Raw genomic sequence first — 18,215 nt, 5'->3', positions numbered from 1 at the left:
ATTTTAACGATTTTCCCTTTTGCTAAATAGATAGGTATGTAGGCTACCTGGGTAGTAACAAAATTCATTATTTTATACCAAAATATCTTCTTACGTAGTCCAAGCATCTGGCTGAGCCACTTGTATTCGTTTAATAGTCAACGTCACTTGGCTTCCTATTCCAACCATCTACTTTCACGTTCCGGTTCCCAAACCGAGCTCTTCATTCATTAATCGTTTATAATTAATTATAATGTAATACAGTTGTCAACTCTCTGTACAACTTACATTGGTTCTCTTCATACGTTCACTAGATTTTCCTATTTAATCTTGTTTTCTTTATAAACAGCAGTAACCTCACGCCCACCCAGCCACCCCCCTCCCCCCTGGCCTTGTCATGGACAAACGTTCGGTGCGAGCACCCCATGCTAGGACGACATCGATAAGCTTGCAACAGCCGGGCAAGAGGGCCACCGACCGGCTGCCAACTACTGACGAGTTTGACAATGAGGACGAGAGTAGCGACGCCGAGTCCCTGAAGTCGAAGGGTGGCGACTCCGACAACCCGACATGGATGTCGCTACCCCGGAAGGACCAGCTGGCGATCCTTTTTCTAAGCCGCCTAGTTGACTTCCTGCAAGTCGCTTCGCTGCAGGCGTACGTGTTCTATCAGCTGAAAAGCCTCGATGGCACGCTGTCCGACGCCCAGGTCTCAAGCCAGGCCGGCATCTTACAGGGCGCCTTCACTGGTGCGCAGGTCTTGACGGCGTTTTTATGGGGCAAAGCTGCCGATGCTAGCTGGTGCGGACGAAAACGCGTGCTACTCATCGGGCTCCTTGGAACCGCCATATCGTGTCTGGGCTATGGGTTTGCGACTAGCTTTGCCTGGGCGGTATTTTGGCGTGCAGCTGGTGGTGGCATCAACGGCACCGTTGGAATCATGTAAGCTAAGCCGGGCTTTTCCTGCTACGCCGCAAACTTTGATGATCCCCCTGATTAATATGATATCCAGACGGACCATGATAGCCGAGATCACCGTAGAAAGAAAGTATCAATCCAGAGCGTTCTTGATATTGCCGATCAGCTTCAGCGTGGCAAATACACTAGGACCTTGTAAGTCTTTACGTTCCACACCACGCAATGCGGACACTCTTCTTCTAACATGACCTCTAGTAATGGGTGGCTTGCTGGCAGATCCGGTATCGACGCTTCCTCAATACTTTGGCGAAGATGCCGTCTTCGGCTTTGACTGGATTGAAAAGTACCCCTATGCCCTCCCTAGCGTTCTGAATGCCGTCACCTTAACCATCACGACTTTGATCGTGTTCTTTGCTCTCGAGGAGGTAAGTTATATCTGGAACCTCACCTTCCTATTCTTCAGCTAGGAAACTAACATACTTAGACATCGAGCAAGAGAAAGGGCAAGGAAGACGTCGGATTGCGCCTCGCAGCCCAGATCAAGGCCAAGTTATTCGGCAAACCCGCTGTCCAGGATGGTGGCTATTACAAGCTGCAGACACTGGATAGCCTCGACACTCTATTAGGGAGTGGCAAGGAAAGCGACGAGTTCTCCCCTCCCGTAGTCCACGCACCGAAGAAACGGCAATCGTTACCGTTCCGCCACGTGTGGACGCGAAACGTCATATTCACTCTCATCACCGAAGCGTTTTACGACTTCCAGCTCGGCGCCTTCACCAACTTATGGACGCTCTTCCTCTCCTCGCCGCGCTCTTCGCCCATCGAGGCCGCGTCTCGTTCACTCCCGTGGGTGTTCACGGGGGGGCTGGGTATGCCCGCGTCGACCGTCGGCGTTGCCACGTCTATCCTAGGCATACTGGGCATGGCGCTGCAGATCTTCCTGTATCCCCCGGTGCACGCGCGCCTCGGGACCCTGCGCGGCTTCCGGTGGTTCCTGCCGCTCTTCCCCGTCTCGTACTTCCTCGCGCCCTACCTCGCCATCCTCCCCTCGACATCCGAACCACCGGCGCCTGCGTCGGGCCCCGCGATCTGGATCTACATGACGCTGGTCCAGTTCCTGCAGGTCACGGCGCGCACGATCACGCTACCCGCTAGCATCATCCTGCTGAACAACTGCAGCCCGCACCCGAGCGTCCTGGGTCTCGTCCACGGCCTCGGGCAAAGCGTGTCGGCGGGCTTCCGGACGGTAGGCCCGGTCGTCGGCGGGTGGTGGTATGGCGCGGGCTTGGAAGCCGGGATGGTGGGCGCGAGCTGGTGGGCCGTCGCGCTTGTGGCGGCTATGGGCTGCATGTCCGCCATGCTTGTTTACGAGGGAAGCGGCCATGAAATCCTGCTTGACGGCGAGGCGGATGAAGATATCCAGGAATAGACAGACATATGGAATCGATTATTCCAGGGGTTATATTATGATTTGGTTTGGGGATTCTAGCATCTACTGAGAATGAGGGGGAGACGGCCATTGCGAATTTGGCCAAATGAGCCTACGGCGTATAAACAGCGTACATATTATTGCATTACGAAATTTAAATAAATATTCACTCTAGTTCACAACATCGGATGACATCTCCATCTCGGCGTGCTCGTATTCCTACCCTCCGTCGCGTGTTAGACGGGCTTCGCTAGCGGATCACGCCAGGAGCTGATTTCCGGATTGGGATTTCGCGATGGAGCGGATTGGAGCGGATCTGGGGGATAGCAAGGTTCTCCGCAAAACGTGCTCGTATATGCCGAACTGACGAGACAAGATCCAAAATTATTGCGCTTCAAAGCCAGTTTACCGTACCATCATCGCCAATGCTGTCGGTGTGCTACTTCTAATTCCCCGCCTATCGTAGAATAGGGGGGCCGTATTAGCTTCACTCTCCCATTCGCTTATAATGCGAGGAGTGGCCGCTCGTTTTACTCATACTTCTTTATCTTATCGAACACACTCATTCAGAATTGGATTAAAGATCTCGGACTTATATCACCTGGCAGAATGCGTGCGATCTCTTTCTTACTTACGACGGCATTAGCTGCCGTCACAGCTGCTAGTCCCGTTGCACCGCGACAGGATTCTGATTATGTCGGTTACCTGATCTCAACCTTCTCCGATGCAAACCCAAAGATCCAATTCCATCTTTCAGACGGAAACAGTGCAACGAACTTCAAGTTTCTAAATGGAGGCAACCCAGTCCTCGCTTCGACTGTGGGTACTAAGGCCGTAAGAGATATCTTCCTGACCATGAACTCCGCTCGGTCTGAGTACTACTTGCTTGCTACGGGTAAGTTTAAATACCATATAAAACTGAGATTTACTTTTCCTTTTCTGACTATTACATTCATAGATCTCGATGTCACTGCATCAGGCTTTTCATGGGACTGGGCTACCAGGAAGGGAAGCCGCGGAATTGTCGTTTGGAAGTCTACTGATCTAGTAAATTGGTCGGGGCCAACTCTACAGACGTATGCGTATCTCCCCTAAGCAATATTACTCACATCCTAATGACTATCCATGATCTAGTGTGGAGGCCGATACAGCCGGTATGGTGTGGGCACCATCCGCCGTCTGGGACGAGGAAACATCTCAGTACTACCTATTCTGGGCATCGCGACAGTACAGCGCCTCAGACACTGAGCACACGGGTGCAGCAACAACACTCGACACAATCCGCTACACAACAACCAAGGACTTCGTCACCTTCGGCGAGCCCGCCGACTACCTCTCGCTCCCGGACACGGCCATCATCGACCAAGAGTTCCAGTACCTCGGGACGCCGGGCGCCTTCGCGCGCTTCTACAAGGACGAGACGAACGGCAAGATCGTCCAGGAGATGACGACCGACGGCCTCTTCGGCACCTGGACCCGCCTCGACGGCTACGTCACCACCGATAACCAGCGCGAGGGCCCCGCGTGCTTCAGGGATAACGTCACGCCGGACCTCTACCACCTCTTTCTGGATGATTATACGCAGTATATCCCGTACCAGACGTCGGATATCTATTCGCCTGGCTGGAGCAGGTCGAGCACGACGGGGTTCCCGTCGGGTTTGAAGCATGGCTCTGTCACGCCGGTGACGCAGAAGGAGTACGATGCTTTGGCTGCGGCATTTCCGGCATAGGGGATTCAGAGGGGACGTATGAGGAGCTAGTGTGTATATGTACCTAGAGAATTGTCATTGTATTGGATATGACATCAAATATCAAAGTCAATATCTTTTCATTTAGTCCCTGCAAATACTCCTATTTCCGTGGTAAAAGATATTGGTCCAGATGCATATATCAGACGCCCATAGTAGAATTGTACCATCGAGCCTCATAGATTTGTAAGGATTATATATCCGAATCTGATAGGGGTGAGCGATATCAGATATGTAACACTCAAAGATCTGCTGACTGCTCGAGGCTGCGATGCCATCCTATAATGGTTGAATACTTACCTAGTATATACTATTATCACAGTAGATGACAGAACAGGCTATTTCAACTGAGGCTTCTAAAAATAGACGTAGTGGTACATATAAGAGACTTTCAAGCATTTACCCAGCTGTCATTTCTACCGGCTATTCTGCCCGGGTCAATAATAGATTGTCGAACCAGAATGTTTTTCAAAGTTTAAGCACCCCCACCATCGTGTAATTGTATATTTCGAGATAATCAGACCGCGACTTTGTTAGCTGTAAGAAGCTCGATATATGAACTCCGGTGAGGCAGGTGGATGACGGTTCCTCTGTCATCGGGCCCGGAGTGATGTTCAATGGGATTGGGCCACACAACGCGAGTTAACCACTGGGCGTGAGGCACATGCTTCTTCTTCGTTAGAGGAAGATGTGGCGACTGATGAAATCTTCAGAACTATTTCCACATATGACGGGTCAGCGGCATGCCTAAGTATACATTGAGCTAAATATTGCCGTCAGCGTATTCTCTTGTCAAAACACGGAGAACGGCAAAATAGATTCCCAACTCGGACGAGTGTTGCTTCATATTTGGAATTTGGGTATGTATGCCAAGTGTGACCGGCAGTTCCCCAGATTCTCTCATCCAGTCAGTGAATTAGATCTCTCCTCGCCAAGGCCTAGCAAATATACGAGTATTATCTAGGTAATGAACACAATGTCACTGTCACTCTCGCTTTACCATATCTCTACGCGCAAACACGATTGCCGAGCGAGGATCCAGACTATGCGCGGCTAGAATGTGAAAACCTGATCTCTGGGCCATGTGTGTGTTCCCCAGAAAAATATAGACGGCAAGGATAAGCATAAAAGGCTTCGCTATCCCCTAGTTCGATGGAACGTACCCCAGACTCCTCGGTTATCGTTCTCTTCAAGGTCCTCTTCAAGATTCATACTACTCGTCAACATGGTTAGATCATTCACTCTCGCAGCGGCGGCAGCTCTGCTGTCTGCTCCCCTTGTGAGCTCTCACTACATTCTCAACATTCGTAAGTTTACCCCCATACATTAATTGTATACCTAGTACCCAGTAGGGAGATATCATCGCTAAATAGCGTCACAGTCATGCACAACGGCAAGCAAGTCGGTGGCGAGTACACCTACGTCCGAAAGAACTCCAACACCTACATGCCGTCCTTCATGGAGATTGTCGACTCGTGGGTGTTACCTTCACTCTTCACTGTTAGATTAACCCCTTAAAGACTCCTAACACGAGAACAGCAACGACTTGAGGTGCAACAAGGGCGCCACCAGCGCCGGAACCAAGACCTACATGGACGTTAAGGCCGGCGACAAGATCGGCCTCAAGCTGTTTAACAACGAGTTCATCGAGCACCCTGGTCCCGGATTCTTCTACATGTCCAAGGCCCCCGGCAACGTGAGCGACTACGACGGCTCTGGTGACTGGTTCAAGGTGTAAGCAACATCAAAGCCTTGTAAACGTGACGAGTGTGAGAGACTAAAGAACTCCTTAGTTGGGAATCTGGCCCGACCGGAAGCCCCACCAGCACTGGCGGCTGGCCCACCTACGGCAAGTACACCATGGAGTTCACGCTGCCCACGACTCTTGAAGACGGCGAGTATCTCCTCCGAGGAGAGCACATCGGTATCCACGAGAACCGTAAGTCTTCCCTTTATACCTGTTTTACCCGAAGAGACATTCACTAACTCGGGATAATCAGACGTTGGAAAGCCACAGGTAGATGCTTAACCATCACGCCCCCCCCCCCCCCCCCCCCCCCCTATTCTCTATGTCGCGGTTTACTACTTCTCACAGGTTACTAACTCATATTACTTTAAAACAGCTATGTAAGTTATTGCGAGTTCTAACGAACTGTCTAAGGGCTAGTGCTAACAAGCGTACCAACTCAGACATGGAGTGCGCGCAAATCCGCATCACGGGCGGCACCGGCACAGCCAAGCCGTCCCCGCTCGTCAAGATCCCCGGAATCTACAGCAAGTCGGACCCCGGCCTAACCTTCAACTTCTGGGGCGGCCAGGGCGCGTACGTCATGCCCGGCCCGGCTGTGGCGACTCTGTAGATGATTTCAGAGGATGGACGTCGAGTGGTGGTGAGGGGGTGGCCAGTCTGGAGAAGTCGGTGTATGAGCTTGTATAGTGGATTGGTTGATTTGGGTGGCTTGGACTAGGTACCTAGGTTAGGTGCTTAGAAAAGCCTGGATGAAGCACTTATTCATGCTATGCTGTCATCTGCTGTAGTCTCCTTATGAATTACTCCAATAAGTGATTTCGAGTTTGAATAATTACCTCGCATACCAACCAACTTATTGCGCTGCCTTTATAGCGAATTAATATCCACCGTTATACGGCACCATTGTTAGACCGCATTATCCGTAGTTTGAAGTCCATACGCACTAGAAGAATATTTCATTTCAGATCTGGGGGATAGGTTAGTCCGAAGAGACAGAAGGGAGACTGTATATTATTAACCCCTTTTTCTTTAGTCACCTAAGGCTACAGGTGTAGCGCTTGCTCTGGCGCAGATGACCTCGACACAGCTAAAAAGGATATGGCGTGAGAAGCTGGCAGCTGCGATATAATAAAAACCCAAAGAGGATAATAGAGTTTGAAGATACACATTCATACCTACCTAGGTAGGTATTCTTTAATCACTGGATAAGTGCGGCGTTGATGATCTATCTTTTACATCACGTGATACCCCTTACAGCCACATCTACGCACCTTAGGTACCTTGTTTGTGATGCCCGACATAAAATCTTTTAGTTAAGGAGACTTCTCCCGTGATCAATCTCGACGCTTTACTTGCTTTTTAAAGTAATAGAACGGAGCTTGAAATAACTACCTAGGATGCACCCAATGCAGTGGTTTGCTTCCACAATTATTCTATACAATTCAATATCTTCTATGAAATTCAATGAAACTTCCACCCTAGCTATATTAGTATCTCACAACACACAACTGTAACCTGCCTGTCGCCAATAAGTCTCCCTTCTATAATTTTGCAGCCCTCGGGTTAGGCTTATACACAGAGACCTCGAATCCCTCAACTCCACTTTGTTTTATTATCCGTCTCAATATCTTCCCGCTTGGCGACTTAGGAATCGCCTTAACGAACACCAGTCCGCCTTTTAGCCACTTGTACTTCGCCGTCTGCTTCTCCACGACATCTCGCAGCTGGAACGCTAGCGCCGTAAGCTCCTTTTCCGTTTTATCCCCTGCGGCAACTACGTATGCGCGTGGCCACTCCGTCGCCTGGTCCTCGTCGTAGATACCGACGACTCCGGCGTCTACCACGGCAGGGGAACTGCAAAGGATCGCCTCGAGCTCCGCGGGCGCGACCTGGTATGCGCGGACCTTGATGAGCTCCTTGATGCGGTCGATGAGGCGCAGGCTACCGGCCGGGTTAATAATCCCCACGTCGCCCGTGCGAAACCATCCGTCGGGCGTAAGCGCGTCCGCGCTCAAGCTCATGTCGGGGGCTGTCTGCGTGGCATAACCTCCGGTGGGCAGATAACCTAGCATTAGGCCAGGCGAGCGTATCAGTACCTCACCAGCGTCGCCAGCCTTCGCGGCCTTGGAAGATGCGACCGAAGAGTCCTCCGCGACGATTTTCACTTCCACCCCCCAATGCGGCCCGCCGGTGTCATCGCTCTGAGAGCGCATCTCTTCTGCGCTGATTCCGCTTTGCACCGTCACGCTGCCCGCCTCGGTTAATCCGTACCCAAGCCGGATGCGGAAGCCACACCGGTCGTACACCTGCAGCACCACCGCGTGCCCGAGGGGCGCGCCTCCCGTAACCGCAGCCGCGACGCTTGCGAAATCCTTGCGACGCGCGTACGGCTCCACGAGGGGAGACTTCGCCAGCATGATCGCGATCGGCGGCGCCATGTGGAGGTAGGTGATCTGCCGTTTCGGGATGGCAGCGAGCATGGCGTCGAGCTTGAACGCCGACATGCTGTACACGGTCGACCGGGTCGGTATGGCGAGGAGGAGGACGTTCAGGAGGCCGAAGATGTGGTAGAAGGGGACGTACCCGAGCCAGCGCTGCGGACGGCCGAGGTAGAAGTCGGCGTTGTGCCAGAGGGAGGCGAGCGAGAAGCAGAGCGCGTGGTGGGAGAGCATCACGCCCTTGGATTTGCCTGATGTGCCGGATGACCACAGGATCAGGGCCGTGCGCGACTTGGGATCGAAAGTCGTGGGCTTGATGAGTTTGTGACCTGTTGGAGATGCGAGGAGTTGTCTCCAGTCGTTTTGCGATGTAGTAGTAGGCGCTGCAGGGTATTTGTCACCACCCACGTCAACGGTGTAGACCGGTATGTTTTCAAACGCTGCCTTGTCATCCTGCTTAGAGATGGCCTCTTTCATCGCACCTAGACAAGCGGTGGCGGTAATGATGACTTTTGGTCGCGCATTTTGCAGAACCCAAGCAAGCTCGTGGCTCGTCAATGCTGGCGACACCAGCGTTGCGGTAAGTCCTGCCGCGATAGTCCCCAGAAATGCAGTTGCAAAGGGCAAGCAATTGGGGACTTGGATCAGAACCAGGGGTGCAATTTCTGGTTTCTTGCAAGTTGGCGTCGGTGGGAGAGCGACAACTTCATTTGGGTTCAAGCCGTGGATGGCTTGCAATCCTGCGGCGAGAATGAGCGCATCTTTGTGGAGTTGAGATGAGCTCAGACTGTTATCTGATAAATCGTGAGTCTTGGCATCTTCAATTGTTTTTTGGAGGAAATTGTACTTACCAGTTGCCTCGTCGATTAAAAGCTTTTCTTCATTGCTCCCTCTTGGCACCCGCTGCTGCGCAGTTGTGAAGTCGCTCTCATTCTCAAACGGGTTGCTGAAAAGCCACTCGAAGAGATTAGCAGATTGGAAGCCTACGGGCGAGCTCGAATTTGGGTGAGACATATGGACCGACGATCAGGTTTGTTATGTAACTTGAAGTATTTAAACCTAACTAAATACTAAAGATTATTAAGCAGGCGTTTTTAGGTAGGTACTTTAAGAATGTGACGAGTTTCTAATTGGGATGGATGCGGTGTGATTTAAGAATTTAAAAAGGGGGCTCGTCCTAGATAAAGGTGCATGCTGTAACTAACTACCGGGTAAAATGAACTAGACATTGAAGGGGATCAATGCCGACCCCGTTGGCCATGAGCTCGTCCTGCCCTGCCGTCTACCCCTCCCACCCCAACCCCCACATAACTTCACGTCTCTTGGCTCTCGTTGGCCTTTTTTCCCTCTGGGTTTAGTGCCGACCAGGATTAGAGAAATCGAATCTGTTATACTGCGTAGTAGATGTGAGAATACCATTATCATCTTGATGTTGTGGATATTGTTAAGGATGCTTCAAGCTAGCCGTTTGATGTGCAATGTAGGTACAGCAGGCGTTCGGCACTCGAAAGGTCCCTAAATCTTCTTAGCTAAGAGAGCAGATCAATCCTCGAAGAAATAGTATGTACCTATTCATAGGTACATCTATGACAGAACTGAGATGATCAGAGAGCTGATACCTAGTCAATGAGTAGCGACCCATATTTATAATTAACATGGAGATCTTGCTTGATCGGAATTAATAATTTTTCACTTTTCCAGTTAACCTGCTACAGGATGAAGGTATACTCAAATGTGTGAGCAACCTCATAACAATGAAAACACCTGGACACAAAGGGTCTTAGACTCTTAGGTTAGTACAGTACATACCCCTGATGAATGAACCAATCAAACTTGGACAAAGGCTTGAATACTTACTCTTTCTGGTATGTACATTGAATCTAGGCCAATTAAATATTACGAGTTATTTGCTGATTATTATGGACTTAGTATGTGTACATTTTATTTCCCATATATGCCCCGCTTCTTTTCACCGAACTGCCGAGGCTCCGGATGTAACGGTATACCTAACCGGTACCTAGAATCGAGAATCGAGATAGCCCTGGAGGCTAGAGCCCTAGGAGCTAACTGCTTAGGTACCTCCAGGGCTATCTCTACGTATTAATTTAGGCACCTAACAACTTTATCACCACTTTCAACTACTCACGATATTTCTAGTCGTAGCTGATACATAGCACCCACTATCTAGCACGTATACCATTGCAGCCAGACGCGTAGATATGAAATCTCTCCACGCTCTGAACTTCAGACGGCCAAATTACCGACGCGGGATATGAACGTGGACCAGTCCCTTCCGCGTCGCGTTCATCAATGTCAAACATGTGGCGGCGTATTTGCTCGCGCAGAACACCTTCGACGCCATTGTCTATCGCGTACGGCGTCACACTAGAAAATGTGGTCATTATCAACGGGTGGTCAAGGGTGGCCATACCATAGTAGACTCGGGATCAGAAAATAGTGGCCAACATGAATCTCCCGCTGCGTGCAATGCGTACGACGGAGAAGAGGCCTCGAAGTAAGTTCTTGATAGCCTGCCCGCTCTTATAGTCCAACCTGTTATGCTAAGTAAAGCGGCCAGTTCAACTATCACCGGGACACCATATTGCTCCCAGAATCTGGAGTCAAGAGTAGACAATCCACAAATAGGTAGCGGCAATTCTCCTTCTGAAAGTTCAACTTGCGTTGCTCCAGACTCAACTCTTATGGCCCCGCCGATGATTGCTGTAGTTCCTGAGACGTCAGCAGCCTTTCCTATGTCAAGCGCCATGCTGGACACCGACGACTTTGATGACCTAGGATTTGTAGAGGACTTTCTCCTACCGGATACTACCATGATACCCGGGTATACTAATTCAATGACCTGTGAAAACGAGAGTACACTGGTGCCTTCGAGCGATGGTGGTGGGGTGGGACATTTCCCAAGTCACTCGTCTATGTCGGCTTTACCAGCCATGACGACTTCGAATATTCAGGAAGAACCAAGTGAGCCTAGTTACCTCCAAGTCCTCTCGACCAGTAATTGCGATATCGAAGAGTTCCGGAACGTATTGTATTGAATTTGCCCTCATAGCCTTCTTGAGTCATTTCGGTTTCCTACTCGATCCCGCATTGTGCGTTGTATCTTGGCATATTTTGACCACTGCGATCCGCACACACCTATCATCCAACATGCCAAGTTTAGTCTTTACGGATCACACCCAGCTTTGGTCTTGATAATATTGGCTATTGGAGCCATGTATCTTTCCGAGCATGACTTTTCAATCTCAGCGTATGAGGTGGCCTGCAGTTTACTGGATGGACACCCTATGGACCAGCGAAAGCAAACCCTAGCTGAGTATGATTTTGGGCCTCTTCAGGCCATGATACTCTGTGTACAACATGGTGTCTGCACTGCAAGAGTGACTGCCGTACAACAATCTGAGAAATATTTCGCTTCTCTTTCCAAAGTGCTAAAAGATGACATAGCTCTTTTGGAGGCCGAAAGAGCGATGCTTGACCAAAACTGGGATCACTGGTCTCTTATCGAGACCTTCTCGCGTTTAGCGACTTGGACCTGTACCATCGGTGCCATGTTGCTAACTAAGGACCCAACTTCTACCTACATGGCTCCGTATCAGTTACGCGAAGTGCCGCTTCCTCTCGGTGAAGACCTTTGGCGAGCTCGATCCGCGACTCAGTGGGCGGCTATATCTAGTTGCACCAAGCTTCATTACGATACGAATTTGTCCCCAGTGGCTGAGGCCCTCCTTCAAGGCAAACCTATACCGGATAATCTAAGCTCATTTGCTCTTATATCACTCGTAGGCTGGGCACTGACATACATCTGCACCCAAGAAAGGGTGACAATGCCAATTGGTCCCGGTGATTGCTTCCACGGTGATTTCCGGGCCAAAATGGAACGCGTTCTTCGTGGCTGGGAAATACATACCCGCCGACGTCTCAAGACTGACCGTGCCATATATCGTCTCAACGATTCACTGTTTACTGACTGTTTTTCACTTCTGGCGTCATCGTACTATCACCTTTACTTAGGCAACGAATTACGAGCCTTGAAGGAGAAGGCAGCTAGAGAAGACCCACTACTATCAGGTACCAACGTCAGTAAAGACCTTCCAGCTTTTCCGTGTATTCCTTCAGCACACAAGGCAATATTATATGCCGCCAATTCATGGCTAGTACGTGCCAAACAAGGAATGGGACACTTAAACGACACCGGATCTATCAATTATGGTGGCCATTATCTCATGACAGCCTACGAGAGCGGTATGTTTTATAGCAATGGAGGCACACCATGCGAAGCGTGCACATGTCCAACTTCTCACCATCTCCCAGCCGACATGAAGGGTTCGCAATTGCTAATGAGCCTCCTTAGCATTAATCCTGTCATGGTGGATAACAATAAGTGACGGTCCAGACCCGCAGCATTATGGGGGAGAGTACGCCACTGCTGTTAAATCAATTAGCGAAATTTTATCTGAAGCATTCATTGAAGTTGGGGATCAGGGGATTGAGTGTGGAAATACAACAGCCCGAGCTCTTAGTCCGCTCCTGTTCACTCAGCAGTGCATGTCCAATTCCGTCTATCCATGTAAGTCATCCATAAACCCATCCATAGCATTTCGGGCCAGTCTAAACGTGGTTACCTAGTTTGTCGGATACTGGAGCATCGAATTGGTTGTTTTTCCAAGTACATCAAGCTCCATAACTCGGGTTGGAAACCATGAATATGAGAATGGGTTGAACAGCTTATTTATCGACGTTTCTCATATTATTCCACATTAACCAACACCATTAACACTACGCAACCCATCTAAGCGCAATGTCAACCCCCGGAGCTAGCCAAGGTCCAGTTCTACGGCCAGCCACACTCGCCCACGTCTTCTTGCGCACCAACAAATTTCCCGAGATGGTGGCATGGTACAAAGCCGTTCTCGGCGCCGAAGCGCGTTTAGAGTCTGACCGCATCTCATTCCTCTGCTTCGACGCCGAGCACCACCGCGTCGCCATATGCGCACTCCCCGACACAGGGGATAAGATCAAGACCGGCGCTGGGCTGGAGCACATGGCGTTCGGGTTCGCTTCCCTCGACGACCTGGCGCTCGCCTACCAGCAGCGCAAGGCGCGGGGGATTACGCCGTCCTGGTGCGTCAATCATGGTATTACGATGCCCATTTATTATAGTGACGCCGATGGCAATATGGTCGAGACGCAGGCCGACTCGTTCGATAGCAATGAGGAGGCAACCGCGTACATGCTGTCGGAGGAGTTCAAAGAGAACCCGGTCGGCACGGAGGTTGACCCCGAGGAGTTGGTTAGGCGGTTACAGGCTGGTGAGGATCGCGCGGAGATTAGGAAGCGCGATGGGCCGTGTGCTGGAGCGCCGAAGGGTTGAGCTGCTTCTGCTGTGAATACTGAGTGTTTGATGTGATTGGGTTGTTGTTAGCATGAGACTCAACATTCTTTAAATAGTAAATGTCTACAATATGGCACATTGTGATAATGTTTTCTTGGATTATGTTGAATACCTAAGGCATCTATTGGAATATGGTACCTAGGTCGTTATGGCGCCTATTTATACACATCTCGACTCTACGGCATTGCGGCCTCAAACTAGGAGCCTTAGGTACCTAGATAGATACGCGGACTTTCACGTTGCCAAATTCTAGCTTATGCCTTCGAAGCTCCATAATATATCTCGATAGGTATCTCGGTACGCAATTATATTAGCCATATCTACACCACCCAAGCTACCATCGCACCAAACAACATCCTCAGCCCTAACAATATCCCCCGTTCTCGCGTGAAACTGGCGAGCTACAGCTAACCCAAGATCCTGCGCGAACTTCGCTTGCCCTATTGTCCCCCCATGGCGCAGAATTCCCCTTATATGCCAAAGCGCCTGCTCAGGGGAGTAGTTACATATAAGCAGGGCCGTGATGCACATCTCCGTATCGATGTCCGACCGAATGGCATCTTCGCTTATCCACAGCTCGTAGTTTGTCTTGATGTTAAGGAGGTCTACATGCATATGCTAGTAGTGCGCGCAAGTCAATTACTCAAAGCAATCAAGACAATCAACGCCGACCTTATGGCAGGTTAGTTACTGGCAGTAATCCGGATAATTCTTCGCCAGCCTCTCCCGCACCTGCTGCGCGGCCTCGGCACCACCCCACAATACACCAATGTACCGCGCCGCCTTCTCAGCTCTCTCGCGCTCGCAATCACGGGACTCCGCTTTCTCGGTTCTCGGGGAGTACACATCGCCCTCGTCCTCCGGAATTGCCCGAAGCAGAGGACCCTGAGCCTGGGCGGCACGTGGGACGCCGACCAGGATGGAGTCTTTCAGGATCGCCTCCTTTATCCTCCTTTGGACGATTTTCCTACTCTCTAAGGGGAGGTCTGCGGTGACTAGGCGGTATAGGTTGGCTACCTCGTCACCGGCGCACGCTGTGGTCAGAGCATATGCCTTTTGAAAGTCAGAGCTAGTTAGGGGGGCTTTTATTCGCAATTAAAGGGAAATGTAGGTACATACCGCGACAATATACCAGATGGCCTTGCGGACATCATCCTGCCCCTCATGCGCCTGAAACTCCGATAAAAAAAATCCAGCGTTGCCATGGAGGACACTCTAGGGTAAACGGGTAATAGGTAAAGGGTCGTACCAAAGTTCTCTCGGCAATACGGCTTCAGCTAGCATTTTCAGGGTGGTCAAGCTCTGGGGGCTCCTACTAAATACGGATATTGTGACGGGGTGTGTTCCAAAGTTCGGTTCGGCAGTGAGAGATGGATGTGGGGGGGTTTGGAGGAGGATTGGACTAGAGTACGGTACGCGTGCTCATCCCACATCCCCGCGTCAATACGTTCTACGTGGACTGGGAACCGGTGTACTAGGTAAATACCACAGCGTGAGGAGTAGGTAAAAATCTGGCGCCTGTATACCTACCTGCCATTGTATACCTACCTAACCGGAAGAACCATGATAGTAGCTGAATAGTAAAAGAAGTAGATTTTTCACCGCATTTTCAAGCAGATCACCCATACTTTCGCCATGGACACTAATAATTGGTCTCTCGCAAAACTACCGTATGGCCTCCCCGAGGCCACGGTCCCCGACTTCGTCGACTTGAAGCCACTTGCAGAGTACTTCCGAATCGCACTGGACAACCTGCAAGAGGACCACTTCACCAAAGGCGCAATCTGGCGGGACCTGTTTGCCCTGACCGGATCGTCGCGAACCTTCTACACGGCTCAATCCATCGCAGCAGCATGGCAGGCGACGTCGCAGACGCACTCGCCGTCAAGATTTGTCCTCGAAGGCGAGCCCCGGGTTATCCGGATGGGGACCGTGGGCTGGGTGGAAATCAGCTTCTCCTTTGAGACCTTCGGGACGCCTGCTACGATTGACTACGGGTTCGTATCTGTTGTCCCGGAGCCGGATGGCAAGTGGAGGATCTGGTTGCTAAGGACTATTCTGGAGCAGCTCAAGTCGCAGCCGAGTGTGGATTTTCTCGAGCCGGCTTCTAGTGGTGCGGTGGCTACTACTACTACTAATGGAACTCGTGGGAATGGGCTTGTTACCACGAACGGGCATGACCAGCCGCTCCAGAACGGTCAAACGAATGGCCATAAAGAGTCCTCTAATCCGGAAGACATCTTTGAGTGCGTGATCATTGGTGGCGGGCAGGCGGGCCTAAGTGTAGCTGGGCGACTCAAAGCTTTGGGTGTATCGTACGTGATACTAGAAAAGCACGCGAATGTTGGGGATAACTGGAAGACGAGATATGATTCTACCAAACGTGTGTTTTCCTTCCCCTTTTCCATTGAAAACCTAGAACTCCCGAGCTGACAGACTAAGTGCACACGATCCGGGAATTTGGTAAAGCATTACTCCGCCAAGACCTTTTTTCTTTTTTCTCGATCAACGGCTGACTTCTTATAGCTCATCTACCCTTTGAACGGACCTTCCCTGAGACTTACCCAGAGTGGCTTACGAAGGATCATCTGGCCGAGGGATATATCAAATGGGCAAAGACATATGATATAGTAAGTGCCTACCTGTCTGTATATCCCCCCTCACCCATGCCAGTAATTGACTTCGCGGACAGCGTATCCGGCTATCTACCACCGTGACCTCCGGGTCATGGGACGCAGAAGACAGCACTTGGACCCTGGAGACGCTCTGTAACGGCGAGAAGTCGACCGTGCGCGCTTCTTATGTCGTGTTTGCCGTGGGGGGCAACTCTCAGTTCCCTGTCGCGCCGACGTATGATAATCAGGTAAGAAACTCTCCGTTTTTAACGGCGCGGGATAGAGATCTAACTCGATGGTGCACGTAGGAGGCTTTTAGTGGCATCGTTATGCACTCGGGAGACTATAAATCCGCCAATGCGTGGAAGGGGAAGCATGGAGTTGTGGTTGGGACGGCGAATACCGGTACGCTTATTTACCTCAATTGTTACCCTAGGTGCCCACCTAAGGGTATTATGTGCTCAGTTGGTAATGATGTTAACGTTAATAGCACACGATGTCGCCGAGGATATGCTCCAAGCTGGGCTAGCATCCGTAACCATGATCCAACGATCCAAGACATGTCAGTCCCATTCTCTTAGAACGGGAAGTGACTATAGCTAACCGCACTCATGAGAAAAGTCGTAGTACCATCAGAGCATTACCGAGAAACGCAAGATAGTAAAGTTCACCAAATCCTTGCCTACCTATTTGATCGTTCAAAGAAGGTTATCTGCTAACAAACCACAGGGGTTTACAACAACTCAATGCCTATGCCAATAGCCGACCGGATATTCTTCTCTGGCCCATCCGTCCTCGGACGTATCTTGGGAACACGTGCATTGCGCGCCAAAGCCGCACTGGAGCCCGAGAGATTCGATGCGCTGGAGAGGGCCGGGTTCCTGCTCGATCGCGACGGGGAAGTCAGCTATTACCTCTTTGAGCGATTCGGGGGGCATTACATGGATGTGGGGACGTCTGCGAAGATTGCGAATGGACAGGTACTACTTATCTATTCTAACATTTCTTTCCCGCCATTGCCTAGCAGCTAATAACTATTTCTCTAATCTAGATCAAGGTAAAATCAGATTCCCTCCCAGTGTCCTACACCAAAGACGGACTCCTCTGCGCAAACGGCGACCACATCCGCGCCGACGTCGTCGTCTTCTGCACCGGGTTCGTCGGGAACCTGCGCGTGCTCGTCAAAGAGCTATTCGGACCCATTGTCGGCTCCCAGGTCGACGACTTCTGGGGGCTCGACGAGGAGGGCGAGGTTAAAGGCGCCTTTAAGCCTAGCGGACGTGAGTTTTACCCCGGTCTTTGGAATACCTACTACTATTATTCTAGGCGGGTGGACACTCGTTGCTAATGTGTTTGTCGCAGATCCGGCGTTCTGGTATATTGGCGGCGCGGTCGGCCAGGCGCGGTATATGTCCCGCTTCATTGCGCTACAGATCAAGGCGAAGACGCTCGGGACGCCGCTGCCGCTTTATACGCTGACACCACCCCGGAATCCGAGTGAGAAGAAGGTGTGAGGCGATTGGATGCGTGGTGGAAATAGCACGATACATTTTTTGCACAGCGGAAATATACTTCAATATATGCCTGAATATTATCTGACAATTGTTCTCATGTTATTTTCTCTTCTATTCCCGTGCCGAGGAAGCTGCTGAAGTGAATTGAAAAACGTGATAGTGTGTACGTTTATCGCAAGTTAGATACAACACCGACAAAATAATTTACTAAATCCGGGGAAATATGCTGGCTGTATCCAAAGTCGAGCAGTTCACGCCGAGGTGAAAGATGATCTTGAAATCTGTTCCCATTCCCCCTGACTACCTAGGTACAATACACTAACCAACCCACATCCCCATAAAGCGGGGGCGGGGGGCTTGCCAATTCGGGTCTGAAGAACGAGCTATACCCAGATACCGAGGCATCTAT

The 18,215-nt window shown here is 50.7% G+C and overlaps 9 protein-coding genes across 9 annotated transcripts; 7 read left to right on the top strand and 2 right to left on the bottom strand.

The window, feature by feature from the left end:
* Window positions 1-376: 376 nt before the first annotated feature.
* GGS25DRAFT_534295 (MFS general substrate transporter) lies at window positions 377-2,332 on the top strand (the record flags this gene model as incomplete). Its single annotated transcript, XM_049265752.1, has 4 exons — window positions 377-921; window positions 992-1,092; window positions 1,153-1,322; window positions 1,382-2,332. 4 exons carry the CDS (start codon window positions 377-379, stop codon window positions 2,324-2,326), a joined length of 1,761 nt encoding a protein of 586 aa, XP_049114172.1. The 3' UTR covers window positions 2,327-2,332.
* A 375-nt stretch (window positions 2,333-2,707) lies between these two features.
* Window positions 2,708-4,144, top strand: GGS25DRAFT_504890 (glycoside hydrolase family 43 protein). The gene is made up of 3 exons (XM_049262174.1): window positions 2,708-3,221; window positions 3,285-3,402; window positions 3,461-4,144. Exons 1-3 carry the CDS (start codon window positions 2,936-2,938, stop codon window positions 4,056-4,058), a joined length of 1,002 nt encoding a protein of 333 aa, XP_049114171.1. The 5' UTR covers window positions 2,708-2,935; the 3' UTR covers window positions 4,059-4,144.
* Window positions 4,145-5,301: 1,157 nt separating this feature from the next.
* On the top strand, window positions 5,302-6,436 carry GGS25DRAFT_524899 (lytic polysaccharide monooxygenase; the record flags this gene model as incomplete). Its single annotated transcript, XM_049264694.1, has 6 exons — window positions 5,302-5,383; window positions 5,458-5,551; window positions 5,616-5,810; window positions 5,870-6,015; window positions 6,077-6,093; window positions 6,209-6,436. The coding sequence occupies 6 exons, from the start codon at window positions 5,302-5,304 to the stop codon at window positions 6,434-6,436; spliced, it is 762 nt and encodes a 253-aa protein (XP_049114170.1).
* A 763-nt stretch (window positions 6,437-7,199) lies between these two features.
* Window positions 7,200-9,423, bottom strand: GGS25DRAFT_504888 (uncharacterized protein). Its single transcript, XM_049262173.1, has 2 exons — window positions 9,116-9,423; window positions 7,200-9,058 (listed from the first exon to the last, which is right to left on the bottom strand). The coding sequence occupies exons 1-2, from the start codon at window positions 9,276-9,278 to the stop codon at window positions 7,368-7,370; spliced, it is 1,854 nt and encodes a 617-aa protein (XP_049114169.1). The 5' UTR covers window positions 9,279-9,423; the 3' UTR covers window positions 7,200-7,367.
* A 1,307-nt stretch (window positions 9,424-10,730) lies between these two features.
* Window positions 10,731-11,320, top strand: GGS25DRAFT_524897 (uncharacterized protein; the record flags this gene model as incomplete). Its single annotated transcript, XM_049264693.1, has 2 exons — window positions 10,731-10,779; window positions 10,836-11,320. 2 exons carry the CDS (start codon window positions 10,731-10,733, stop codon window positions 11,318-11,320), a joined length of 534 nt encoding a protein of 177 aa, XP_049114168.1.
* GGS25DRAFT_427798 (uncharacterized protein) lies at window positions 11,298-13,025 on the top strand. The gene is made up of 3 exons (XM_049258628.1): window positions 11,298-12,527; window positions 12,637-12,852; window positions 12,912-13,025. Exons 1-3 carry the CDS (start codon window positions 11,498-11,500, stop codon window positions 12,986-12,988), a joined length of 1,323 nt encoding a protein of 440 aa, XP_049114167.1. The 5' UTR covers window positions 11,298-11,497; the 3' UTR covers window positions 12,989-13,025.
* On the top strand, window positions 12,848-13,755 carry GGS25DRAFT_427804 (Glyoxalase/Bleomycin resistance protein/Dihydroxybiphenyl dioxygenase). The gene is made up of 2 exons (XM_049258629.1): window positions 12,848-12,852; window positions 12,912-13,755. Exon 2 carries the CDS (start codon window positions 13,084-13,086, stop codon window positions 13,654-13,656), a length of 573 nt encoding a protein of 190 aa, XP_049114166.1. The 5' UTR covers window positions 12,848-12,852; window positions 12,912-13,083; the 3' UTR covers window positions 13,657-13,755.
* Window positions 13,756-14,364: 609 nt separating this feature from the next.
* Window positions 14,365-14,961, bottom strand: GGS25DRAFT_524894 (uncharacterized protein; the record flags this gene model as incomplete). Its single annotated transcript, XM_049264692.1, has 3 exons — window positions 14,365-14,730; window positions 14,797-14,892; window positions 14,947-14,961. 3 exons carry the CDS (start codon window positions 14,959-14,961, stop codon window positions 14,365-14,367), a joined length of 477 nt encoding a protein of 158 aa, XP_049114165.1.
* A 351-nt stretch (window positions 14,962-15,312) lies between these two features.
* Window positions 15,313-18,096, top strand: GGS25DRAFT_534285 (dimethylaniline monooxygenase (N-oxide forming); the record flags this gene model as incomplete). The annotated part of the gene is made up of 10 exons (XM_049265751.1): window positions 15,313-16,060; window positions 16,120-16,140; window positions 16,204-16,307; window positions 16,370-16,540; window positions 16,601-16,697; window positions 16,783-16,854; window positions 16,914-16,952; window positions 17,022-17,272; window positions 17,344-17,572; window positions 17,655-18,096. 10 exons carry the CDS (start codon window positions 15,313-15,315, stop codon window positions 17,804-17,806), a joined length of 1,884 nt encoding a protein of 627 aa, XP_049114164.1. The 3' UTR covers window positions 17,807-18,096.
* Between the last annotated feature and the right edge of the window lie 119 nt (window positions 18,097-18,215).

This window comes from Hypoxylon fragiforme (genome assembly GCF_022984875.1).
Source record: "Hypoxylon fragiforme strain CBS 206.31 chromosome Unknown GGS25scaffold_8, whole genome shotgun sequence".
NCBI classification, from domain to species: Eukaryota; Fungi; Ascomycota; class Sordariomycetes; order Xylariales; family Hypoxylaceae; genus Hypoxylon; species Hypoxylon fragiforme.
Note: the sequence above shows the minus strand (reverse complement) of the source record. Positions and strands in the feature narration are given on the sequence as shown.

What these genes read in the sequence shown, in the direction of transcription:
- GGS25DRAFT_504890 (XM_049262174.1), top strand. Translation starts at nt 2,936, where the DNA reads ATGCGTGCGATCTCTTTCTTACTTACGACGGCATTAGCTGCCGTCACA. An exon ending in GTACTACTTGCTTGCTACGG is followed by an intron (nt 3,222 to 3,284) that starts GTAAGTTTAAAT and finishes TTACATTCATAG; the next exon opens with ATCTCGATGTCACTGCATCA. An exon ending in TCGGGGCCAACTCTACAGAC is followed by an intron (nt 3,403 to 3,460) that starts GTATGCGTATCT and finishes TCCATGATCTAG; the next exon opens with TGTGGAGGCCGATACAGCCG.
- GGS25DRAFT_427804 (XM_049258629.1), top strand. Translation starts at nt 13,084, where the DNA reads ATGTCAACCCCCGGAGCTAGCCAAGGTCCAGTTCTACGGCCAGCCACA.
- GGS25DRAFT_427798 (XM_049258628.1), top strand. Translation starts at nt 11,498, where the DNA reads ATGTATCTTTCCGAGCATGACTTTTCAATCTCAGCGTATGAGGTGGCC. An exon ending in CATGACAGCCTACGAGAGCG is followed by an intron (nt 12,528 to 12,636) that starts GTATGTTTTATA and finishes GAGCCTCCTTAG; the next exon opens with CATTAATCCTGTCATGGTGG. An exon ending in GTCCAATTCCGTCTATCCAT is followed by an intron (nt 12,853 to 12,911) that starts GTAAGTCATCCA and finishes GTGGTTACCTAG; the next exon opens with TTTGTCGGATACTGGAGCAT.
- GGS25DRAFT_504888 (XM_049262173.1), bottom strand. Translation starts at nt 9,278, where the DNA reads ATGTCTCACCCAAATTCGAGCTCGCCCGTAGGCTTCCAATCTGCTAAT. An exon ending in TTTAATCGACGAGGCAACTG is followed by an intron (nt 9,059 to 9,115) that starts GTAAGTACAATT and finishes ACGATTTATCAG; the next exon opens with ATAACAGTCTGAGCTCATCT.